Source organism: Bos javanicus, chromosome 11 (assembly GCF_032452875.1).
Source record: "Bos javanicus breed banteng chromosome 11, ARS-OSU_banteng_1.0, whole genome shotgun sequence".
Classification (NCBI taxonomy): Eukaryota; Metazoa; Chordata; class Mammalia; order Artiodactyla; family Bovidae; genus Bos; species Bos javanicus.
This window is the reverse complement of record NC_083878.1, coordinates 47366803-47388478: the sequence shown is the minus strand read 5'-3', so window position 1 is coordinate 47388478 and position 21676 is coordinate 47366803. Positions and strand designations below refer to the sequence as shown.

At 40.2% G+C, this 21676-nt stretch overlaps 1 protein-coding gene across 2 annotated transcripts in view; it reads right to left on the bottom strand.

Moving 5' to 3' along the window:
- Positions 1-21676, bottom strand: part of EIF2AK3 (eukaryotic translation initiation factor 2 alpha kinase 3) — an 83655-nt gene that overhangs the window by 12335 nt on the left and 49644 nt on the right. For both annotated transcript variants that reach the window (XM_061432598.1, XM_061432599.1), the window contains exons 6-14: positions 21106-21268; positions 19840-19980; positions 18868-18990; positions 16663-16880; positions 16180-16292; positions 11056-11178; positions 6846-6995; positions 4337-5114; positions 875-1042 (exon numbers count right to left, since the gene is read on the bottom strand). In XM_061432598.1, coding sequence (XP_061288582.1) covers positions 875-1042; positions 4337-5114; positions 6846-6995; positions 11056-11178; positions 16180-16292; positions 16663-16880; positions 18868-18990; positions 19840-19980; positions 21106-21268 — 1977 coding nt within the window. The remainder of the gene's footprint in view (positions 1-874; positions 1043-4336; positions 5115-6845; positions 6996-11055; positions 11179-16179; positions 16293-16662; positions 16881-18867; positions 18991-19839; positions 19981-21105; positions 21269-21676) is intronic.

Here is a 21676-nt window from a genome sequence, read left to right as displayed (position 1 = left end):
AAACTACCTCCAACTGTCTCTGAAAACAGTTCCTACCTAGTTCACATAAGGGGAAATGAGAGTTAGGTTTGGGAGGAGGACATTCAAAGTCTCCTCTAAATTTCTGGGACTTCCCTGGTGATCCAGTGGTAAAGAGTCTGCCTGCCAGTGTAACAGACACAGGTTCGATCCCTAGTCTGGGAGGGTCCCACCTGCCACAGAGCAACTAAGCTCGTGGGCCACAACTATTGAGCCAGGGATCTAGAGCCTGGGAACTGCAACTACTGAGCCCATGGGCTACAACCGAAGCCCGCTGCCTAGAGCCTGTGCTCTGCAATAAAAGAAGCCACCACAATGAGAAGCCTGCGCACCACAACAGAGAGCAGCCCCTGCTCGCCACAACCAGAGAAAAGCCTGCAGCAATGAAGACCCAGCAGAGCCAAAAATAAATAAACACTAAATTTCTGGCTGTTGTCAGGTTCTGGTTCAGAAGGCAAGCACATTTCATGCATTGTGAGTATTTTTCTTTATCCACCCCCAATCCAGGTTGCAGGAATTGCACCCTAGCTGTGTTGCCTGTGGAACACTACTGTCAGTTTTCATCATTTTCAGATTTTTATTTTATTGGGTATTTGAAATGTAGCACAGATGGAGATTCACAGGGGTACATCTAGCTTGCTGCCATCCTCATTAATAAATTATTTAGGGACTTCCCTGGTGGTCCAGTGGTTAAGACTCTGTGCTTCCAAAGTACGTGGCATAGGTTCGATCTATCATCAGGGAACTAAGATCCTGCAGGCCAGACTTCATGGCCAAAAAAAAAAGACAGAGCATACCTAAAAAAACTATTTTAACAAAAATCTATTTATCCTCAGAAGGAAAAGGAAGAGCTCACCTGTTCCGGGCTCATATACAGCTTGGTCCCCACTTGCCCCGTGTGCCTGGCGTAGCCCGGCATTGGGGTCAGAACCATCTGATCTTCCTCGTCTTGGTCCATTGCTGTCACCAGTCCAAAATCCCCAACCTTGACCACATCATCCATTGTAAAGAATATGTTGGAAGGCTGGAAAAAAGCAGGTAAAAGCACAGTGGGTGTGTATGGAGGAGAGACAGGGACGAGAACTATTTAAATGACTACAGAAAATAAATACAGGACACTCGATATTCTCAGGCATCTTTCCCTTTACAATGGACTAATATGAAAATGAAAACAATCCTTCATTCTAGACAAGTACTGTGAATAAAGAAAAGGCAAGGGGAGCAAGTGTTCATTGAACATCTGTTTAAATAAATCCTTAGAGATTCACATTCCCTAGTGTCTAGGGTACTTAATCCTCAATCTCCTTATTCTTTTCTTAATTTTTTATTTTGTATTGGGGGTACAGCCAATTAACAATGTTATGCCAGTTTCAGGTGAACAGCAAAGGGACTCAGCCACACACACACACACACACACACACACGTATCCATTTACCCCCAAACTCCTTTTCCCATCCGGGCAGCCACATAACAACTAAATCTCATTATTCTATACACTCGGCAAGCTCCTCTACATTCTGACCTAAAGGATGATTATAATAATAACAAACACACACAGAGCACTTGCAATAGGCCAGAAGATGATCTAAGTGGTTTATTACTGTTTATTATTATTAACTCATGCAATACTCATAACCCTTTTAGTCCTATTGGTCCCTCCTTCCACAGATATGAAAACTGAGGCCCAGAGAAGCTAAGTAAATCACCCAAGGTCACCCAGTTAGTAAGGAGTGGAGCAGGTTCAAACCCAGGCAGTCTGGCTCCATGAGAAAAGGGTATCTGCTCCACTGCCACGTGTCCAATTCTTGCCCTACGGTAGCAAATCACTACTACATGGTGAAGGAATGAAACAGACTGACCTTTGGGCTTGTTATAAAAGGGAAATGTAGGCTGTCAAGGAGAATAATAAGAGCTCTTAACAACAATCTTTATATATATATATGTGTGTGTGTGTGTATATATATATATATTTTTTTTTTTCCTGGCTGTGCAGCTTGAGGAATCTTGGTTCCCTGATCAGGGATTGAACCTGGGCCCCACATTAGTGAAAGTGCAGAGTCCTAACCACTGGACTGCCAGGGAATTCCCTTAACTACAATCTTATGTTGTCTCTTCTAATACAGGGTCCCATATACCTTGTCCCAAATTCTAAACTTTGTCCCGAATTCTAAACTCTTATATGCAGCTGTTCATTGGATACACCTAACCATGGGCTCCTCACATTCAAAATCCTGCACAAGAAATATATCACCCTGGGACTTCCCCGGCAGCCCAGAAGCTAAAACTTTGCCTTCCAATGCAGAGAATCAGGTTGGATTCCTGGTCTTGGGGAGCTAAGATCCCACATGCCTCTTGGCCAAGAAACCAAAACATAAGTCATAGTAACAAATTCAATAAAGACTTTAAAAATGGAATGGTCCACAGCAAAAAAAAATAAAAAAAAAAAAATATATATATGCATATATAATATTATCATCTTTTCCTACAGGTTACTCTAATCTCAGCTAACATGACCACCATTCATAGGCCTTTGAAATAAGGGGGAAAAAAAGCCATTTAGCTCATAAAATTTACTTTCGTTGGGCTTCAAATGAGGCTTCCCAACTGGTACTAGTGGTAAAGAATCTGCCTGCCAATGCAGGAGATGCTGGAGATGCAGTTTCAATCCTTGGGTCAGAAAGATCCCCTGGAGAAGGAAATAGCAACTCACTCCAGTATTCTTGCCTGGAGAATCCCATGGACAGAGGAGCCAGGTGGGCTACGGTCCACGGGATCAAGAAGAGTTGGACACGACTGACTGACTTAGCACACAACACCCTACTCTTCCTCAAATAACCCTGTACAAGAGATAGGATTAGACTGTGCTGCCTTCAATTTCCTCACTCCTCCCCTCTCTGGGCTCTGGTGTCAGCTTCTATGTAACCAACACTAACAGACTTTGGTTCCTTTTTGGTTCTCCAGCATCTATCCATCCCTCTATGCTTCCACCGGAAGCATCTGGAAGTGACTTTAGGGATTCCCTTCTTCTGGGCAGCAAGTTCATGGTTCATGTGGGATGTTATCTGGAGGTGGCATCTAGAGCTTGCATCCACCAATAAGCATAATCCCAGCTCCTGGCCAGAAGACTGGTTTGGGGATAGTATTTTGGTCACCTGATGGGAACAGCCGACTCATTGGGAAAGTTCCTGATGCTGGGAAAGATAAAGGGCAGAAGGAGAAGAGGAAGTCAGAGGATGAGATGATTGGTCGGCATGTAATGGACATCAACTTGTGCAAACTCTGGGAGATGGTAAGGTACACTGAGGCCTGGTGTGCTGCAGTTCATGGGGTCACAAAGAGTTGAAGACAATCGGCACCTGAACAACAACAGTGTGTCCCTGGCTTATTAATTAGAAGAAAACCCAGGACTTCTTGATCAACAGCAGCAGAAAAAAATACTTTTCTCCCCAGCACCTCCAAAAGACTTAAAACATGGAGCCCTGAGAACTGCTGGCAGTTATGCTGAGACTGACATGTGACAAACACGTGACCAAAATATAAAAAGGTTAGAGGGCCTAGAAGGCTTAACATTAGGCTCAGTGACAGGTCAGAATGAACACAGTAAAGAACTTTTCAACTGGGAATATATATATAACTGAATCCCTTTGCTGTTCACCTGAAACTAATACAACATTGTGTTACTTCAATAAAAATAAATAAGTACTGGAGAAGGAAATGGCAACCCATTCCAGTATTCTTGCTTGGGAAATTCCACAGAGAGAGGAGCCTGGCTGGCTACAGTCCATGGGGTGGCAAAGAGTCAGACGTGATCAAGCAACTGAATAATAACAACAAACTGAGGCTGAGATGTGCAGTCACTCAGCTCCCAGGGGGCTGGCCCAGATGGGCCTGACTCTGAAAAGTGGTTCAGAAAAGTCAAGTCAATCTTCTAAAAAGAAAAATAAATAAGTAAAGGACTTCCTTGGTGGGCCAGTGGTTAAGAATCCACCTGCCAATGCAGGGGACACTGGTTCGATCCCACGTGTTGGGGAGCAACTAAGCCCATCAGTTCAGTGCAATTCAGTTGCTCAGTCATGTCCAACTCTTCGCAAGCCCATGGACTGCAGCATGCCCATGCACCACAACTACTGAAGTCAAAGCACTCTAGAGTCTGTACTCTGCAACAAGGGAAGCCACAGCACTAAAAGATCCTGTGTGCTGCAACAAAGACCCAATGCACTCAAATAAATAAGATCAATTTTTAAAAAATAAGTAAATGAAATAAATAGAAAAATAAAACAGGTTGAAACCCTCAGGTGACAAACCACAGATAACAGACCTTGAGGTCCCTGTGCATGAGCCCTTTGCTGTGCAGAAACTCCACCGCCTCTGCAATCTGCAGAAAGATGTGCAAACATACGCTCCTCTCTCTCGCCTCAATGGTGCAGCGGCTGTTCAGCCAGTCTTTGAGGTTTTCCTTTCTGCACAGCTGCATCTGGATGTACAGATACACCTTGGGCGAACTGGGCTGGAGTTTCCCCACCGAGCTTTTAGTGAGGTCTAAACTTAAAGTGGTTGGTCTTGACGGAGAAACAGACACAGTAGGTTCCGAAGATTTGCTACCGGAATGCCGGAGTGCAGACAGTTTATTCGCATAATGGTTGCCCACAGGGGGTTGGTTCATTCTGGGCTCCTCTTTGCTGGACGCGTTATCACAGCCAGAATCTTCAAATACTATAGACGAGGAGGTTCGCTCCCTGGACCTTATGTAAGGAGAAGCTTCCGAAGGACAAAGTTCAAAGGAGTGCCCTTCATCATTACCATCCATGGTACCATCCTCCCCCTCGCAGTCTGTAAGGCAGCTATCCTGGAGTTGGCATACTGCATCTGCTGACTTGCTCACATTTCCGTGGTCCATCCCAGAAAACTCCAGCGGAGAGAACTGGCTCTCGGATGAACTGGTCTGGCTGCAAGAAATCCCAACTGAAAAAGACCTGCTGCTGTGTGGCGAAGGAGCTATGATTTCAATACATTCCTTTGTAGAGAAAGGATCCATTCTGCGTATTTTAACAGAAGGCGCATCCACGGGACTAGGAGAGCTGAGCGGCCAGTCTGTGCTAAGAATGGGAGAAGTAAAAGGCACAAGAGTGAACATGTGCAGATTAAATTGCATGAACTACATCCTCTGTCTGCTTGTTTATTAAATTTTTTTAGAGTATCTTTTTTTAAATTTATTTTTTTACTGAAGTACAATTGTTTTACAATGTTATGTTCTTCCCAAGTGGCACTAGTGGTAATGCAGGAGATTTAAGAGACGTGGGGTTGATCCCTGGGTCGGGAAGATCCCCTGGAGGAGGGCATGGCAGCCCATTCCGGTATCCTTGCCTGGAGAATACCATGGAGGGAGGAGCCTGGTGGGCCACGGTTCATAGGGTTGCAGAGTCTGACACACTGAAGCGACTTAGCATGCATGCTGTACAACATGAATCAGCTATAAGTATACATATATGCCCTCCTTCTTGAGCCTCCCTCCTACCCTCTATTGATTTATTTTTATTGAGGTATAGCTGACTTACAATGTTGTAACTACACCCTTTGCTTCCAAAGCTTCAACTATAATAAAGCCAGTTACCAAAGGAGGACACAGAAATTCAATGAAAACATGCCACAGGAGACAAAGATCAGTCGGGCCATTCCTTAACTGGAAAGCTTGATTTCATACCAGAAACTGTTATCTGGGACTGTCATGCCCAGAGCAGCCAGGTTCTATGTAAAACACAAGGCACAAAGGAAGATCAAGGCCAGGAACCCTCAGTACCCGTGATTTGGAAGCCCCCATCCAAATCAGGGCTTGACATACAGAGCCACTTCTCCTGGTCCTTCTGTGGTTGGGCTATAGACAATGGTCACTGCAGCTAACTAGGTACCTCATGTGGACCTAGGGCTGTGTTAGGTACTTTTAGGCAGAAATTTTATTCCAGCTGAATAAAATGCAGTTTATTTAGTAGCTAAGTAGTCTACTTAGTAAGTAGGCTTCCTAGGTGGCTCAGTGGTAAAGAATCCACCTGCCAATGCAGGAGACACAGGAGATATAGGTTTGATCCCTGGGTGGGGAATATCCCTTGGAGGAGGAAATTCCACTCCAGTATTCTTCCCTGGAAAATTCCACGGACGTAGGAACCTGGTGGGCTACAGTCCACTGGGTCACAGAGTCGGACACAACTGAGTACGCACGTGTTCGCACACACGCATGTACTCATGCTATTGAGTAAGTAGTCTATTTTTACTCCAGCCCTTTGGTAAGTAACCTGTTTCCTTTTTCTTTTTATTTAGTAGTTTTTAAAAGGACCTTCTCTCCTAGGGAATAGCATATTTAACATAGGAATTATCTACAGGTTGCCTGAGTTCATATATTTTTAAATGCAAGTAGTTTAAAACTACTTCAGAAAGGAGTTGTAAAATTGCTAACCATCAGTCCTAAGAAACTAAATGAAAATTGAAAATAAAAAATGGAGACAAAAGTCAGACAGTGTCTCTCATTGAGAAAGGCTACTGTAAATCCCTCAGTGAATTATAAATCATAGAGCCCTATCTACCAATGAGTTTAGAAATTCATGTTCTGGACAAACAAAGGGAAAAAAAAGTTCATGTTCTAAAAACTAAACCAACTTAAGTAACTAAAGAAGATTCTAAAACATGATAACAGAATCAGTAATGTGCTATTCTTTTGTTGGAAAAAAAAAACCAACCTCTAAAGTTATAGTAATAGAAAGGATATTTTATTCATGTAAATCAAAGATTAACCTGAAAGAAACACTCATTTTTAAGTCTATGTCAAACCAAGTTACCTGTCATCTTTCAGCCAAATTTCATCCATTTTTTCTTGCCACTTTTCTGGTGGCGCTTCCAACCAAGCATTGAAATATCTCACAATTCCTGGGTGTTCAAGCTTGGCTAAGGCTTTCACTTCTCGCATTACCTTCTCCCGAGCCAGTTCCCTGAAACAGAGAAACAAAGAAGACACTGAAGGTTGCTCTGAAGAAGCAGTTATATCCAACAGTGCAAAATACTAAGAAAAGAATTCTTGCTTGACTCTAAAAATCAGAAACAGAAAAATCAGCCTAGTAGCATAATTCTAAAAACCAACAAAGTGTTGTATTAAAAAAAATGTATAGTATTTATTTTCTCTTCTAGAAATAAGTGCTACAAGTGTACCCATCCACTCAAATAAAGAGTTCTTAACTGACGAAAAATGAATGACTACAGACCCTTGAAGGTAATTGCTTAATGCTCATTCCTTAATAGGGAGATGAAGAGGTGGAAGTGAAGTATTCAGAAAAGAGGGCTCAGCCTGGCAGCTCTGGAAGACAGAGAAGAAGCACCCTGACAAGGTATACGCAAGAATCCAAAAGGCTTGTATGTGTGTCCTTCTCTGTTTAAAGCCTCAGGCTTCTCTGGTGGCTCATACGGTAAGGAATCCGCCTGCAACAAAGGAGATCCAGCTTTGATTCCTGGGTCAGGAAGATCCCCTGGAGAAGGGAATGGCGACCCACTCCAGTATTCTTGCCTGGAGAATTCCATGGATAGTGGAGCCTGGCAGGCTACAGTCCATGGGGTTGCAAAGAGTAGGACATGACTGCGTGACTAACACTTTCACTTTCACTGAATATCACGGCAGTAATGTTTAGCCAGAAAAGCATCTGGAGTTGATCTGCTCTAACACCTTTTCTGATGGATCTAAGCTCACATTCAAGGGATTCCACCATCACCTGAAACAACATAATATTAATGAATATGTTATATCCTCTTCCCTCCCTAAGAGTCAGCTACTCCCACTTTTCTCACTGGGCTTTATTACTGTTAATGGTCCTGCCCTGAAAATTCCAATAGATTTCTGAATTCTTCACATTCAGTGACCAAATCCTATCAGCTCCTCCTTTTAATTCCTAACACTCATTTCTTCCTCACTTGGAGAACAGATGGGGGAACAATGGAAACAGTGACAGACTTTATTTTCTTGGGCTCCAAAATCACTGTGGTGGTGAATGGACTCATGAAATTAAAAGATGCTTGCTCCTTAGAAGAAAAGCTATGACAAACCTAGAAAGCATTTAAAAAGCAGAGACATCATTTTGCTGACAAAGGTCCATATAGTCAAAGCTATAGCTTTACCAGTAGTCATATACAGATGTGAGAGTTGGATCATAAAAAAGACTTAGTGTGGAAGAATTGATGCTTTTGAACTGTGGTGCTGGAGAAGACTCTTGAGGGTCCCTTGGACTGCAAGGAGATCAAACTAGTCAATTCGAAAAGAAATCAACCCTGAATATTCACTGGAAGGACTGATGCTGAAGCCCCAATCCTTTGGCCACCTGATTTGAAGAGCCTACTCATTGGAAAAGACCCTGATGCTGGAAAAGACTGAAGGCAGGAGGAGAAGGGGGCGACAGAGGATGAGATGGTTGGATGGCATCATTGACTCAATGGACATGAGTTTGAGCAAACTTTGGGAGACAGTGAAGGACAGGGAAGCCTGTTGTGCTGCAGTTTATGGGGTGCCACAGAGTTGGATGCGAGTGAGCGACTGAACAATTCCTTCCTCATCTGTCTCTACTTCTGCTGCACTAATGCTCTGCATCTTAGGATTGAACTTCTAAAAAAAAAAAAAATCTACTGAACATGCTTACATGTTTGTCTCTTACTACATACCACCTCCACTTTGATCATGTCATTCTTCTGCTCAAAGGCACAAAGTTGACTGTCTATGGAATAAAATCTAAACTCCTTGCCTGGCATTTCAGGTGCTGGAAGCCACTTTTCCCATCTTTCTTCCGTACTCTCCTCCATTTTTTTTGGCCATGCTGCAAAGCTTACAGGACCTTAGTTCTCTGACCAGGGATCAAACCCATGCCCTGAGCAGTGGAAGCATGGAGTCTTAATCACTCGTTCACCAGGGAAGTCCTACCCCTCCATTTTTACCCTTGCTTCACTCCTACCAGAATCCTTACTAATATTTACACCTCTGCGAGTGTTTGCCTAGAGACTACGCTCAGCCCATTCAGTGCATTTGGCTGTCCTTCCCCTACGTGTGTCCACCAAGGGACAGGCTCCCCTTGAACATGGTACAGACATCACCACCATCATAAGGCTTGCTTTCCTTGACTGCTTTTTGGCTACATCTGTGCTTTCCTCATGAGAACCTATTTACTAAGCTAAGCCATGGGTGATAATCTCACTCGCTTTGCAGTTATTTGAGTACACATACAAGGGCCTCAAATAGTTACAGGGTCTGGAGGGCAGACGCGTTTCTTAATTTTACATCCTATCCAGAGCCTAATATATAGGAATATTTAAACTACTCAAAAATTATATACCAAAGAAAAGAAAATTATATATCAAAGCACTCATGTTACCAACCAGGGTTCTTGGCTTCCTTAATCAATAGAAATTGATCAGAAGCCAGATAAGAAATTCAGGCAAGGCTTTACGGGGGCCCCTGCTATAGCAGGGGCAGCGAGAATAAACAACAGGTTCCCTTGCTCACTCACTGCCCGAGGAGGAGCAAGTTGGTTCCTTACATGGGGTGAGTGTAGGCATGCGTCCAGGGGTTGTGCCAGAGGGGTGGCTTAGGTGGTCTGCCCACCCCTTAGGTGGTGTTGTGTGCAGAGGGCATGCGCAGTACCCTGCTCTTGCTCCAGGATCTTCAAAAGAGGCAGTTGGGTTTTTTGATCTCTTTGTATCTTTTGTCCACAATTCGCCACAACTGCACATGCATGCACTATTTATTAGTCCTATGTATTAATAGTTTCTTTGTATTTTGTTGCTTGAGGAGAAGTGTGTCCAGGTGCAAGCATCGCAGCAAAGGGTCCCAGGTTCCAGCCTGTCTCACTCAGACCGTCTCATTCCTGTGTCTCTATCTGTTGGACAGCACGTTTAACTATTCATTAGAATGACAGTCCAGCAATTAGTGAACGTTTAATCAAGAATCCAAAGGAGAGGATGTCCCTGGCGGTCCCTGGTTAAGAATCCACCTGCCAATGCAGGGGACACAGGTTTGGCCCCTGGTCCAGGAAGATCCCAGATGCCCGGCTGGAGCAACTGAGCCTGTGCGCCACAACTATTGAACCCATGTGCCCTAGAGCCCGTGCTGCGCAGGAACAGAAGTCCCCTGCTCGCCACATCTAAAGAACGCCCTCGTGCAGCAACAAAGACCCAGCACAGCCAAAAGTAAATAAATTCATTATTTAAAGAAAAGAACCCACAGGAAGCTTCCACAATAGATGGCAAGAAAGGTATCTGAAAGCCAATCATTTTAAGCAGCACACGTTTTTAGCCCAAAATTCTATTTTCAGGAATCTATCCTAAGGAAATAGATATGATCAAAATTTTCTATAAAAGACGAACACTGCAAAGTTATTTTTAATTTCAACAAATTGGAAACCTAAGTATTTAATAACAGCAAACAGTTAAATAAGATATGGTACAAGTATTCGTTGGACTATTATCCAGGCATAAAACATCTTCAAAATATTTTAGCATTTCAATAACAAACCCTTAATTTCAAGGAAAATACTGAGCACACAACAAAGGAAGCAATAGATACACTGTATTATATTGATAACTGTGCTACCAATGAGGTAAATTTATGACCAGTAAAAAAAATCAAAAGAAAATACCCTAAAATGTTAAAAGTCTTTATTACTGGGTAGAGCAGACATGGATTGGTCTTTATTTTAATACTGTTTCTTATTTTCCACAATAAATATAGATTATTTTTCAATGGTGATATGTACTAGAAGTTTGTAGTTATCGAAATTCACTGTGGGAATGCCCTGAGTTGTTAAGAATCAAAAACAGGGCATATTTTTTAAGAGGATACAAAGCGGTCAGAGTAGATGATATTTTTAAAAGAGCTGATTACCTGGTGGCACTTAGGACATAAGATTCAGAAACTATGTTTTCTATAGTCTCTACGGGGTACAGTAAGAAGGACATATTGCCTATGAGATTAGATAATACAGTTCCAACTCCAAGTTTACTAAAAGTATCATCCATTACCTGTTGGGGAGACGGATTCTCTTGATAGCATAATTGCAGTCATCAACCTTGTTTCTAGCTTCAAAGACAACTCCAAACCCCCCACGGCCCATGCACTGAATTGGTTCAAAGTCTGTTAGATACCTAAAAAAAAAAAGTAAATTTCTAAAAGTTTGCAATAGTTTTAAATTTTGCTTTATATAAACTAAATCTAGAAATTATCTTAATAGACTGTAAATAAATTCTTATTTAGCTTTCTTTGCTTTTCTATTTGTATAAATGAAGCAAACACATTTTAATTTTTTCCTTGGGAAATTTATAAAAAGTTAAAAAGCTTCTGCTTCATGGGGAATCACTTATTAATCATTTATTCTTACAGCAATTTTTTTCTTAATTTATTTAATTTGAGGCTAATTACTTTAGAATATTGTAGTGGTTTTTGCCATACATTACCATGAATAAGCCATGGGTGTACATGTGTTCCCCAACTCCCCTCCCACCTTTCTCCCCATCCCATCCCTCAGGGTCATCCCAGTGCACCAGCCCTGAGCACCCTGTCTCATGCATCGAACCTGGACTCGAATCTGTTTCACATATAATAATATACACATTTCAATGCTACTCTCTCAAATCATCCCACCCTCGCTCTCTCCCACAGAGTCCAAAAGACTGTTCTATACATCTGTGTCTTTTTTGCTGTCTTTCATATAGGGTCATCGTTACCATCTTTCTAAATTCCATATATATGCGTTAGTATACTGTATTGATGTTTTTCTTTCTGGCTTACTTCACTCTGTATAATAGGCTCCAGTTTCATCCACCTCATTAGAACTGATTCAAATGTATTCTTTTTAATGGCTGAGTAATATTCCATTGTGTATATGTACCACAGCTTTCTTATCCATTTGTCTGCCAATGGACATCTAGGTTGCTTCCATGTCCTGGCTATTATAAACAGTGCTGTGATGAACACTGGGGTACACGTATCTCTTTAAATTCTGGTTTCCTCGGTGTGTATGCCCAGCAGTGGGATTGCTGGGTCATATGGCAGTTCTATTTCCGGTTTTTTAAGGAATCTCCACACTGTTCTCCATAGTGGCTATACTAGTTTGCATTCCCACCAACAGTGTAAGAGGGTACCCTTTTCTCCACACCCTCTGCAGCATTTATTGTTTGTAGACTTTTTGATTGCAGCCATTCTGACTGGCGTGAGATGGTACAACACTGTGGCTTTGATTTGCATTTCTCTGATAATGAGTGATGTTGAGCATCTTTTCATGTGTGTGTTAGCCATCTGTATGTCTTCTTTGGAGAAATGTCTGTTTAATTCTTTGGCCCATTTTTTGACTGGGTTGTTTATTTTTCCGGAATTGAGATTCAGGAGCTGCTTGTATATCTTTGAGATTAATTCTTTGTCAGTTGCTTCATTTGCTATTATTTTCTCCCATTCTGAAGGCTGTCTTTTCACAGCAATTTTAAAACTCTTCTGTCCTATCCAATACTTTCCATCATCCATCAAAATAATTAATCCTTAATTCTGTAACCTTTTATCTCCTGTGGCATTCTGTATTCAAGTAGAAAATGTATTTTACTCTTATGTCAGTGCCTGTATATTTTATGGAAAAGATTTAATCAGTCCTATTATATTTAAGTAACTTTTTTTTTTTGGCTGCACCATGCAGCATGTGGGATCTTAGTTCCGCAACCAGGGATCAAATCCGTGCCCCCTGCAGTGGAAGCATGCAGTCTTAACCATGGACTGCCAAGAAAGTCCCTTAAGTACATTTTTATCCAGAAATCTCTCTAGGAACCAAAGCTATCTGAAATTTGCTGAGATGCCTCAGGAGTCAGTGTGCTCATCACCAAAGGTATTTGGACAGAAGCTAACTCACCATCTGGCACTTACAGGCAGACCTCCACTTTGTGGCCTATTTCCCCATTACTGTCTGGCCTTGCTTCTCTGCTCTGTATATTCCAGTCAGCTTGCACCAGGTTTTCTCAAACTTGAGGGCTTTTGCTTCCACTATTGGCTCCAATGGGAACTTATTTGGACTTAATAAAATTCTATTCTTCATTCATTCTGTTTATCTCACCACCTCTGTAAGGCCTTCCTAGACCCCTATCTTAATGATCTTATAGCACTTTGCACACAGTACATGGAATATTTAAATTAAGTCTTACTATTTTGCAGTTATTTACATGCAGCTTTCTCTCTCCGCTGCCACTGAACTGTAGGGGACTTGACTACCTGGTGACTCAAACAGTAAAGAAACTGCCTGCGATGCAGGAGACCTAATTCAATCCCTGGGTCAGGAAGGTCCCCTGGAGAAGGCAATGGCAACCCACTTCAGTATTCTTGCCTGGAGAATCCCATGGACAGAGGAGCCTAGCAGGCTACAGTCCACGGGGTCGCAAAGAGTTGGACAGGACTGAGTGACTAACAGACTTGACTGCAGGAAAGCATTCTTTTTTCTCTCTGTATTTCCATAGTCTGGTTTTACTTGGCAAATAGAAGGTCCAACAAATATCTATCGAATAATGCATGAATTAATAAATAAATGAATGCATGCATGTGTGCTGTGGAAGATATTCTTCCAGCCACGGAAGGGAGTGTTGAACTAGATTACCTTTGGTGTCCCTTATAAGGCTAAGTTTATTACTTTATGACTTGCACACTCATATTAATTTAGCAGTTGGCTCAGCTGGTTAGAGCATGGTGTTAGGAGGAGAGACAATACATCCCAACCCTCCATGGGCCAATTACTGTCCAGAGAATGAAGAGTCATAATCTGTATGCCTAAAAATACCTACTCAAGGTAATTCAGTACAAATCCATCTCCCCAACTGCAAAAGCCCATGAAGTTCACATCCTCCTCCTGGAGGGCCAACTGAATTATCTTCCTACATTAAAGAAAACACTAACATGAAAATAGATATATCTTTTGAAAAAGAGATGTATCCATTATATATAAAATCATATCCTATACATGATTACAGACTCTATAAACCTAAGTATCACCTTGACTCAGGTCCCAACTTAGGACTTAAATTCATGACTAAATCCAGAGTTCATGCTCTTAATGATGCTTAGAACATAGTAGGCACTCAATAAACACCAGGTATTACACAGAGCTCCGGTATTTTAAAAACAACAGCATTCTCTTCATACTGAATAAAATCAAAGGAAAATTAAGTCTGATTCAATTTTAGAGTACATTATTCCAATTCTCTTCAGAACAGCCTTACAAATATATGCTTATTCATCATACCCCACTCAGCCTCCATCTCCACCTGTCACTTACTCATGATTTATGCTTTAATTAAAATGTGACCTCATTTATGACACCTTGAATCATCAGGGTCAGGATTAGTCACTTAGCTCGTGGGTTTTTTTCTTATATGTTTTATCTAGTATCACCTTCCTCCACAGATTTTAAGCTCCTCCAGGTGATAAGCCCAGTCTTTTTATTGATATTTCCCCCAAAGCCTGAGTTACTGTCCTGTACATAGTTCCTCAGCATAGATGTTGAATGAACAATGAATGGCTTGGGTAGTGAATTGCCCATGGAGCTGGTGGGCCCGTCTCCTCTCCCTCCCTGCCTGCTGGTGGTGTTGGCCACTGACATGTAAGTCAGCATCTCTATTAGCAAGGGTATTAAAGCCTTTACCACTTGCTGGTCACCCAGTACGTTTTGCTAGAACATACTGATTACAGTCAATTCTCAATTTTTGAGGATACAGTATGAATGCAGCTTAGATAAATCCACAGATGACCAAAATAACACACATTTTAGTTGTAATTATCAGTCTTTTCTGTCATAAAGCTGTTATTATCCTGGATATTAAGCAATAAGTTTCATACAGAACTTCCCCTTGTCCCCACATTATGGAAGTGCTAGGCACAATATCAAAACCAAGGGGAAATGTAGCAATAATCCATGGAATAAGAAAACCAAACCACAGCATCATTTCTAGTCCCACAAAGCATTAAAATCTGTACACCTGACAGATCTGCTGACAGATTCTCTACTTATATTTTACTTTCAAATTATTTGAATTGGCTGCTTTTTAAGTAACCAATCTCTTTTTTATGCTTTTAACAATGATCTATTCTATTGGTGTATTTCTCCCATTTTTCTGCTTTTTATTTTAGACAGAACAAGGATAAGATAAATGAGGATTAAGTAACACAGGAGATTTACATCATACTCTAATAATATAATAATTAACATTATTATTTATATCATATTTTAGTAATGTAATAATTATCAATTAATGTCAAGCCCAATACATGGTAAACCCTCAATAACTAAGTTATCTGAATAACAACTCAATTTGATGGCCATAATTCTTTTTTTAATTTCAATTTTACTGAGATGTAATTGACATACATGGTGGCTGTAATTCTAAACTTTTGTAACACTATGCATCTATCCATCTTTTATGCCACTTTGAATGAGTTTAAGTCATTTGAAGGATAAGTCTGTTTCAGGGCTTCCCAGGTGGCGCTAGTGGTAAAGAACAGGCCTGCCAATGAAGGAGACATAAGAGAATAGGGTTTGATCCCTGGGTCTGGAAAATCCCCTGGAGGAGGGCATGGCAACCCACTCCAGTATTCTCGCCTGGAGAATCCCAAGGACAGAGAAGCCTGATGGGCCACAGTCCACAAGGTCAAAAAGAGTTGGACATGACTGAAGCGACTTAGTACACATACATTAAAAAAAAAAAAAAGTTAAACAAGATCTTAGTTTAGAGGTTGTTTCTTCTTTTTTAATTGAAATATAGTTGGCATATAATATGTAAGTTTCAGGCGTACTATATAATGATTTGGCATTTGTATACAATATAAAATGATCACCATGGTAAGTCTAGTAACCATCTGCTTCCATAGACAGTTACTGCAGTATCATTAACCATATTCCTTACACTGTCTATTATATCCCTGTGATTTACCATATAACTGGAGGTTTAGAGCACATGTCAAATGAACAACTACTCTAGTCTTCATCTATTTCGCTCACCAGTCCCACTCCTCTCCATTCTGGCAATCCATTTGTTCTCTATATCTAGGGCTATTCCTTTCTGGATTTGAACAGTTACCAGCAAAAGCTACAGCACACACACACTTTAGCATAAGACTCTTACCGTGACACGTATCCAGAATTTTTTATGTCATTCCAGCTACTGTCATTAGCTTCTCCACTGACAGCATCATATTTATTTTCAGTTTGACACTGAGTTTCAGATTCCTTCCTTTGCTGAAGAGGTGGGGGAAAAGAAATCACTCTCAGTACAAAAGCTGAACTGAAGTTAGCTAACAATATTAGGCTGTAAAATAACATGGAAGAACAAACAATACTGAAAAAATGTATTAGAAGAACACAAAACAACAGCATTTTCTTTGTCAAAGGGAAGGGAAATGATCAGGGTGGAGCCAGGGTTGAAGAGTGAAGGAGGGGTGATAAGCACGTGGAAACAAAAATATAGGCAACAGTGATTTCAGGGTGAAATTTAAGGAAATGTACCCTTTGCCCAGCACATGGGCATGTGTGCACGCACACACACACATATAAAGTTTTCTACAGTCCCAACACTTTGAAATAAATGAGATTCCAAAAAATGTCTTACTCTGTGAGGATGAGGATGGAAGAGTCTGCGTACAATGAAAGTTGTTGCTACAATACAAAACACGATGGTTCCAACTATTTCTTTCCACCAGTGTAAGAGAAGAACAGGGTCCTTCTTGCGGATGTTCTTGTAATTCGGGTTGTCAAGAAATCTGACCGTGATCTGCGTGCTCCGTTTGTTTCTTTCCCTCTTATAGTATGGCAGATAATAACCATTATCTTCAAAAAAATAAACATTAGAAGTGGGTTTCTTTAAAAAGATAAACCAATATAGTTCCACCATTAATTGCTAATAATTATCTAATTTCCTATGACTTATAACACTTTCAATTCCTTTTTTAAAAATATCATCTCTTTAGCAAATTTCCACAGCCTCATTTACCGTGCTTTTTCTTCCTTCTACACAGATATATTTTTCTTTATTCCATAACACCATACATTTTCTTTCTACTGAATAATAATTAGACTAAAAAAAAAACTCTTATTCATTTTCTCATTAATAATTCAATCCTTTAAGTGGAAAATAAAATTAGTATTCAAACTTCCTTCAAGAATTTTAAACTTTCCTTTCATTTAGCCCCAACAAAATACCAAAATACCAAATTTTAGCATGACTCGTTCTTCACAAGGAAAGGAAAACATTTCAACTGTGCTCTCTGGTTCATTTCAGGCTGTCAAAATGAGTCTGTCCTAGAAAGCAGCTTTCTTTTTAACTTCTGTTTTACACAGTATGGGCAGATTACACAATTCTCTTTTGCGTTCTATGTTGATCAATAACAGACTTTAGCACCTTGTTCTGTTTTGTTTTTTTTTTTAACGAAATCAATTTAAATTCTACAATAACCTCCCAGTTCTACCATCTAGGGTAACTAACTGATGAGGAGCCTATGTTTTTGCCTAATACAGATTTGAGGATTTTTTTTTTTAATGTTCAACTGTTCAAAAGATGTTCAACTTTCATATCTGAATATACCCAGCTTTCCCAGTGGCTCAGATGGTAAAGCGTCTGCCTACAATGCGGGAGACCTGGGTTCAATCCCTGGGTCGGGAAGATCTCCTGGAGAAGGAAATGGCAACCCACTCCAGTATTCTTCCCTGAAAAATCCCATGGACAGAGGAACCTGGTAGGCTACAGTCCATGGGGTTGCAAAGAGTTGGACACAACTGAGCGACTTTACTTTCACTTTCCTAAATAAACAGGAATGTGTTGCATGCCAAATTTCACCTATTTTTGACTTCCATGCTAATTTTCCTTGTCTTAAAACAAAATTAAAATAATCCCATTGTATAGCATTTTCACATAGCTCTTATGGGAAACATCTATTTTCACTATACAGATGGATATTACATAGACTACATTATATAAGCTGATCATTAAATAAGAGGTAATGGCAAGAACTAATGCTTACTGAACATTTACTATTTGCCAGACTTGGTGCTAATTAAGACTAAGCATTATTGGATTTCCCTGGTGGAGCACTGGATAAGAATCCATCTGGCAAGTTCAGGGGACCTGGGTTTAATCCCTGGTCTGGGAAGATTCCACATGCTGAGGGGTATCTAAGCCCATGTGCCACAACTGTGTTCCAGAGCCTGTTCAGTCACAACCATTGAGCCACAATTACTGAAGCCTGTATGCTTTAGGTCCCACAAGCCACAACTAATGAGCCCGGGCACCAGAACTGTTGAAGCCCTCGTGCCCTAGAGCCTGTGCCCTGCAACAAGAGAAGCCAACACAATGAGAAGCCCTTGCGTACTCATGGTGGGAAGCCCCTGCTCTGCCTAACTAGAGAAAGCCCACATGCAGCAATGAAGACCCAGGGCAGCCAAAAACAAATACATTTTTTAAAATAAATAAATATAGCAGTGTGTACATGTCAAAACAAAAAAAGACTACATTATTTCATTTAGACCTTAGAACAATTCAATAAGTAGATATATAGGATTATCATATCTTTGTTTTACAGATGAAGGAATAGAGACATAGGTAAGTTAGGTGTGTCCAATCTAGCATGTGACAAAACCCCTGCAAACAGTCTCTGGAACCTTGGCCACCATATACAACTTTTGCTTCCCAAGATATTTTATTTTTTACCCTCCAACTGATTACCCTGCATTTGAATTCTATTAATTAATTTCAAATTAATAAACTAAAATAAATAGAAGAGTCAGACACCATTTTCAGTTCAAAGGTAATCACACTTACCGTAAGGATACTGCAAGATTGAAAGCGCACCATTACTGTACTCTTCGTGAGAAAACTTATCATTACTAAGACATTTGTCAAATTCATCAGAGCCCACCAAGACAGGAGTTCTAGAAGGAGAATCTAAAAGAAAACGGTGAAATCTTCACTGTTATGATTTTAATGAAAATATGCATGCCTCATTCATTCAAAACACAGATATTCAACCACAGTTCAGTTTAAATATGTTAGTCAAACAATGGCCCAAGATTTTTTCCCTTGAAAAGCAGTCTTGTAGAGAAGATGAATCATTTATACAAGTCATTAAAATCTGATGTGGTGTATGTGATAAAAAAACATATACAAGGTACAGAAAGACAGCCGAAGAAAATAGATGGCTTAATATTTGAATTCAATTCATTTGAGTGTCTCAAAGAATATGATGTGATAGCCAGATAATGTTTCACAAATATTCTTAACATAAATATAAACTAAATGATACCAAGGCATGGTCAGAGAATGATTAAAAATTTTTCTAACCTGTCTAGAGAAACATTTTATTAACACTGATTTCTACAGAAGCAGCTGTTGCTTCGATGAAATCATGTTGTAAATGATAATTAAAATTCATTAACTTCTGAAATACCTTCCCCATTTATTAGAAAGTACGAGCATGTGTGCTCAGTAGTGTCCTACTCTTTGCGATCCCAAGGACTATAGCCCACCAGGCTCCTCTATCCATGGGGTTCTCCAGGCAAGAATACTGGAGTGGGTAGCGATTTCCTCCTCCAGGGGATTTTCCTGACTCAGTGAGTGAACCTGTCTGCATTGGCAGGCAGGTTCTTTACCTGCTGAGCCATTAGGAGGGCCATTAGAAAGTACAGAGTATATAATAGTTGTGATCCTCGTGATACTCAAAACTAGGGCAAAGACAGTCATGATCAGGCCTCTGAACATCTTAATAACATTTATAAAAGTTCACAGTTCACTTACGAATTAGAGGTTTCCATTTGATGGTTGGCAAAGGAATAATAGCATTTTCACTATTGACAGATTCCAAGGCCTTGGGACTCGTAGGAAACTTTTCTGAAATTCTGACTGATGATTGCAGATACAGCTGGCCTCTGTACATTCCTAAATCAACCAGAACCCTGTCAATTACATTTAGAATCAAGTGCCAATGATTTTTTTTTCCAAAAAGGTTCATTTTGATTTAATAAAATTAGATGAATTTCAGTTATTTATTCATGTGCTACACAGCTCTTTTCAAAGACTCATGCCTGAAGCACTCAAATTTGACCCAAAGGTTATTCAACAAAAACAGGGCAGGAAAGTTATGTACACGTTACAATGTTTCTCACTGAATAATCTTTGGTAAAAACTGGAAAACCCCTCTGGCAGGAAAACTGAAAGAAATAATTGTAATCTTAGGAAACTAATAGCTTAGATGAAGTAACCTTTTCTTTAAGAAAACCTAAACACCTATCATTCACAAGATACTAACAATTCAATTAAATACTGTCATATCATGTGTATGACATGTTACTCTTTCAAATTCTTGCATTTCACTGAGATTGAGGGGTGGGTAGCACATTGATAGCGCTAAAAGAATTTTATGAGAATTTGGCCACAAAATTAGTTCAAATAATTAGATTTTAGGGTCTTCAAAATGTATTATATTAAAGGCTTTCAATTGCCCAGTAGCACACAAGAATTTTGTTTTAATTTTTCAGATAAGCTGTATAGATGTATCAGTTCAGTTCAGTCGCTCAGTCGTGTCCGACTCTTTGTGACCCCATGAATTGCAGCATGCCAGGCCTCCCTGTCCATCACCAACTTCCAGAGTTCACTCAGACTCACATCCATTGAGTCAGTGATGCCATCCAGCCATCTCATATAGAAAAAACTAAATATAATCTTTAAGAGGGTGCAAGTTGATAGGGATACAAATACAAATGTAAAAAGTTTTAGACTTTGAGGATACATAAGTAACATGAAACCATGCTATGTAATGGCAACACTGTTAAGCATTTTAAATAAAGGTCTCAGAGAAAAAGAATACACTATGGTAATTAGAAGTTTCAAAACTGAAAGAATGAGAAAACACTGCAGAACAGAAATCAAAGTATAAATCTTAAGGCCAGAGAATGTACTAAGAAATTAAAACTCCTATAGGCACACCTGAAGTAGGGAGAGACCATGTAGAAATAAAACCTGGATTCAACATGTACTATCTCGAGCTAAGAGACATCCACTCACCCAAGTAAACACTGTTTTCTGTGGCTCCCCGGGCAGCTTCTACAATATCTTCTTCATCTTCTAAAACTCCATCATTGGGCGCGTAACTTGTATCATCAAAAAGACTGATGGGAATGACTTTGCCATCCTTAACCAACCAGGCAGATGCAATGGGAGTACAAAACTAAACAAACAACAAAAGGAAAAGAAAATTTAAATATCTTCAAGCAGTATTTATACGTATCCCAACTCCTGAAATACCATTTAAAGACACAGATTTATTTAAAATTTTTTCATTTTCCAGCTTTTTTGTTATTGTTCAGCTTTATTGAGGTATAATTGACAAATAAAAATGTATGTACTTATGATATTGTTGTTTAGTTGCTAAGTCATGTCCAACTCTTTTGTGACCCCATGGGCTATAGCCTGCCAGGATTCTCTCTCCACGGAATTTCCCAGGCAAGAATACTGGTGGGGGTTGCCATTTCCTTCTCTAGGAAGAAGATCTTCCTAGACCCAGGATTTCTCTAGGATCTTCCCGACCCAGGGATTGAATCTGTGTCTTTTGCATGGCAGACGGGTCTATACCACT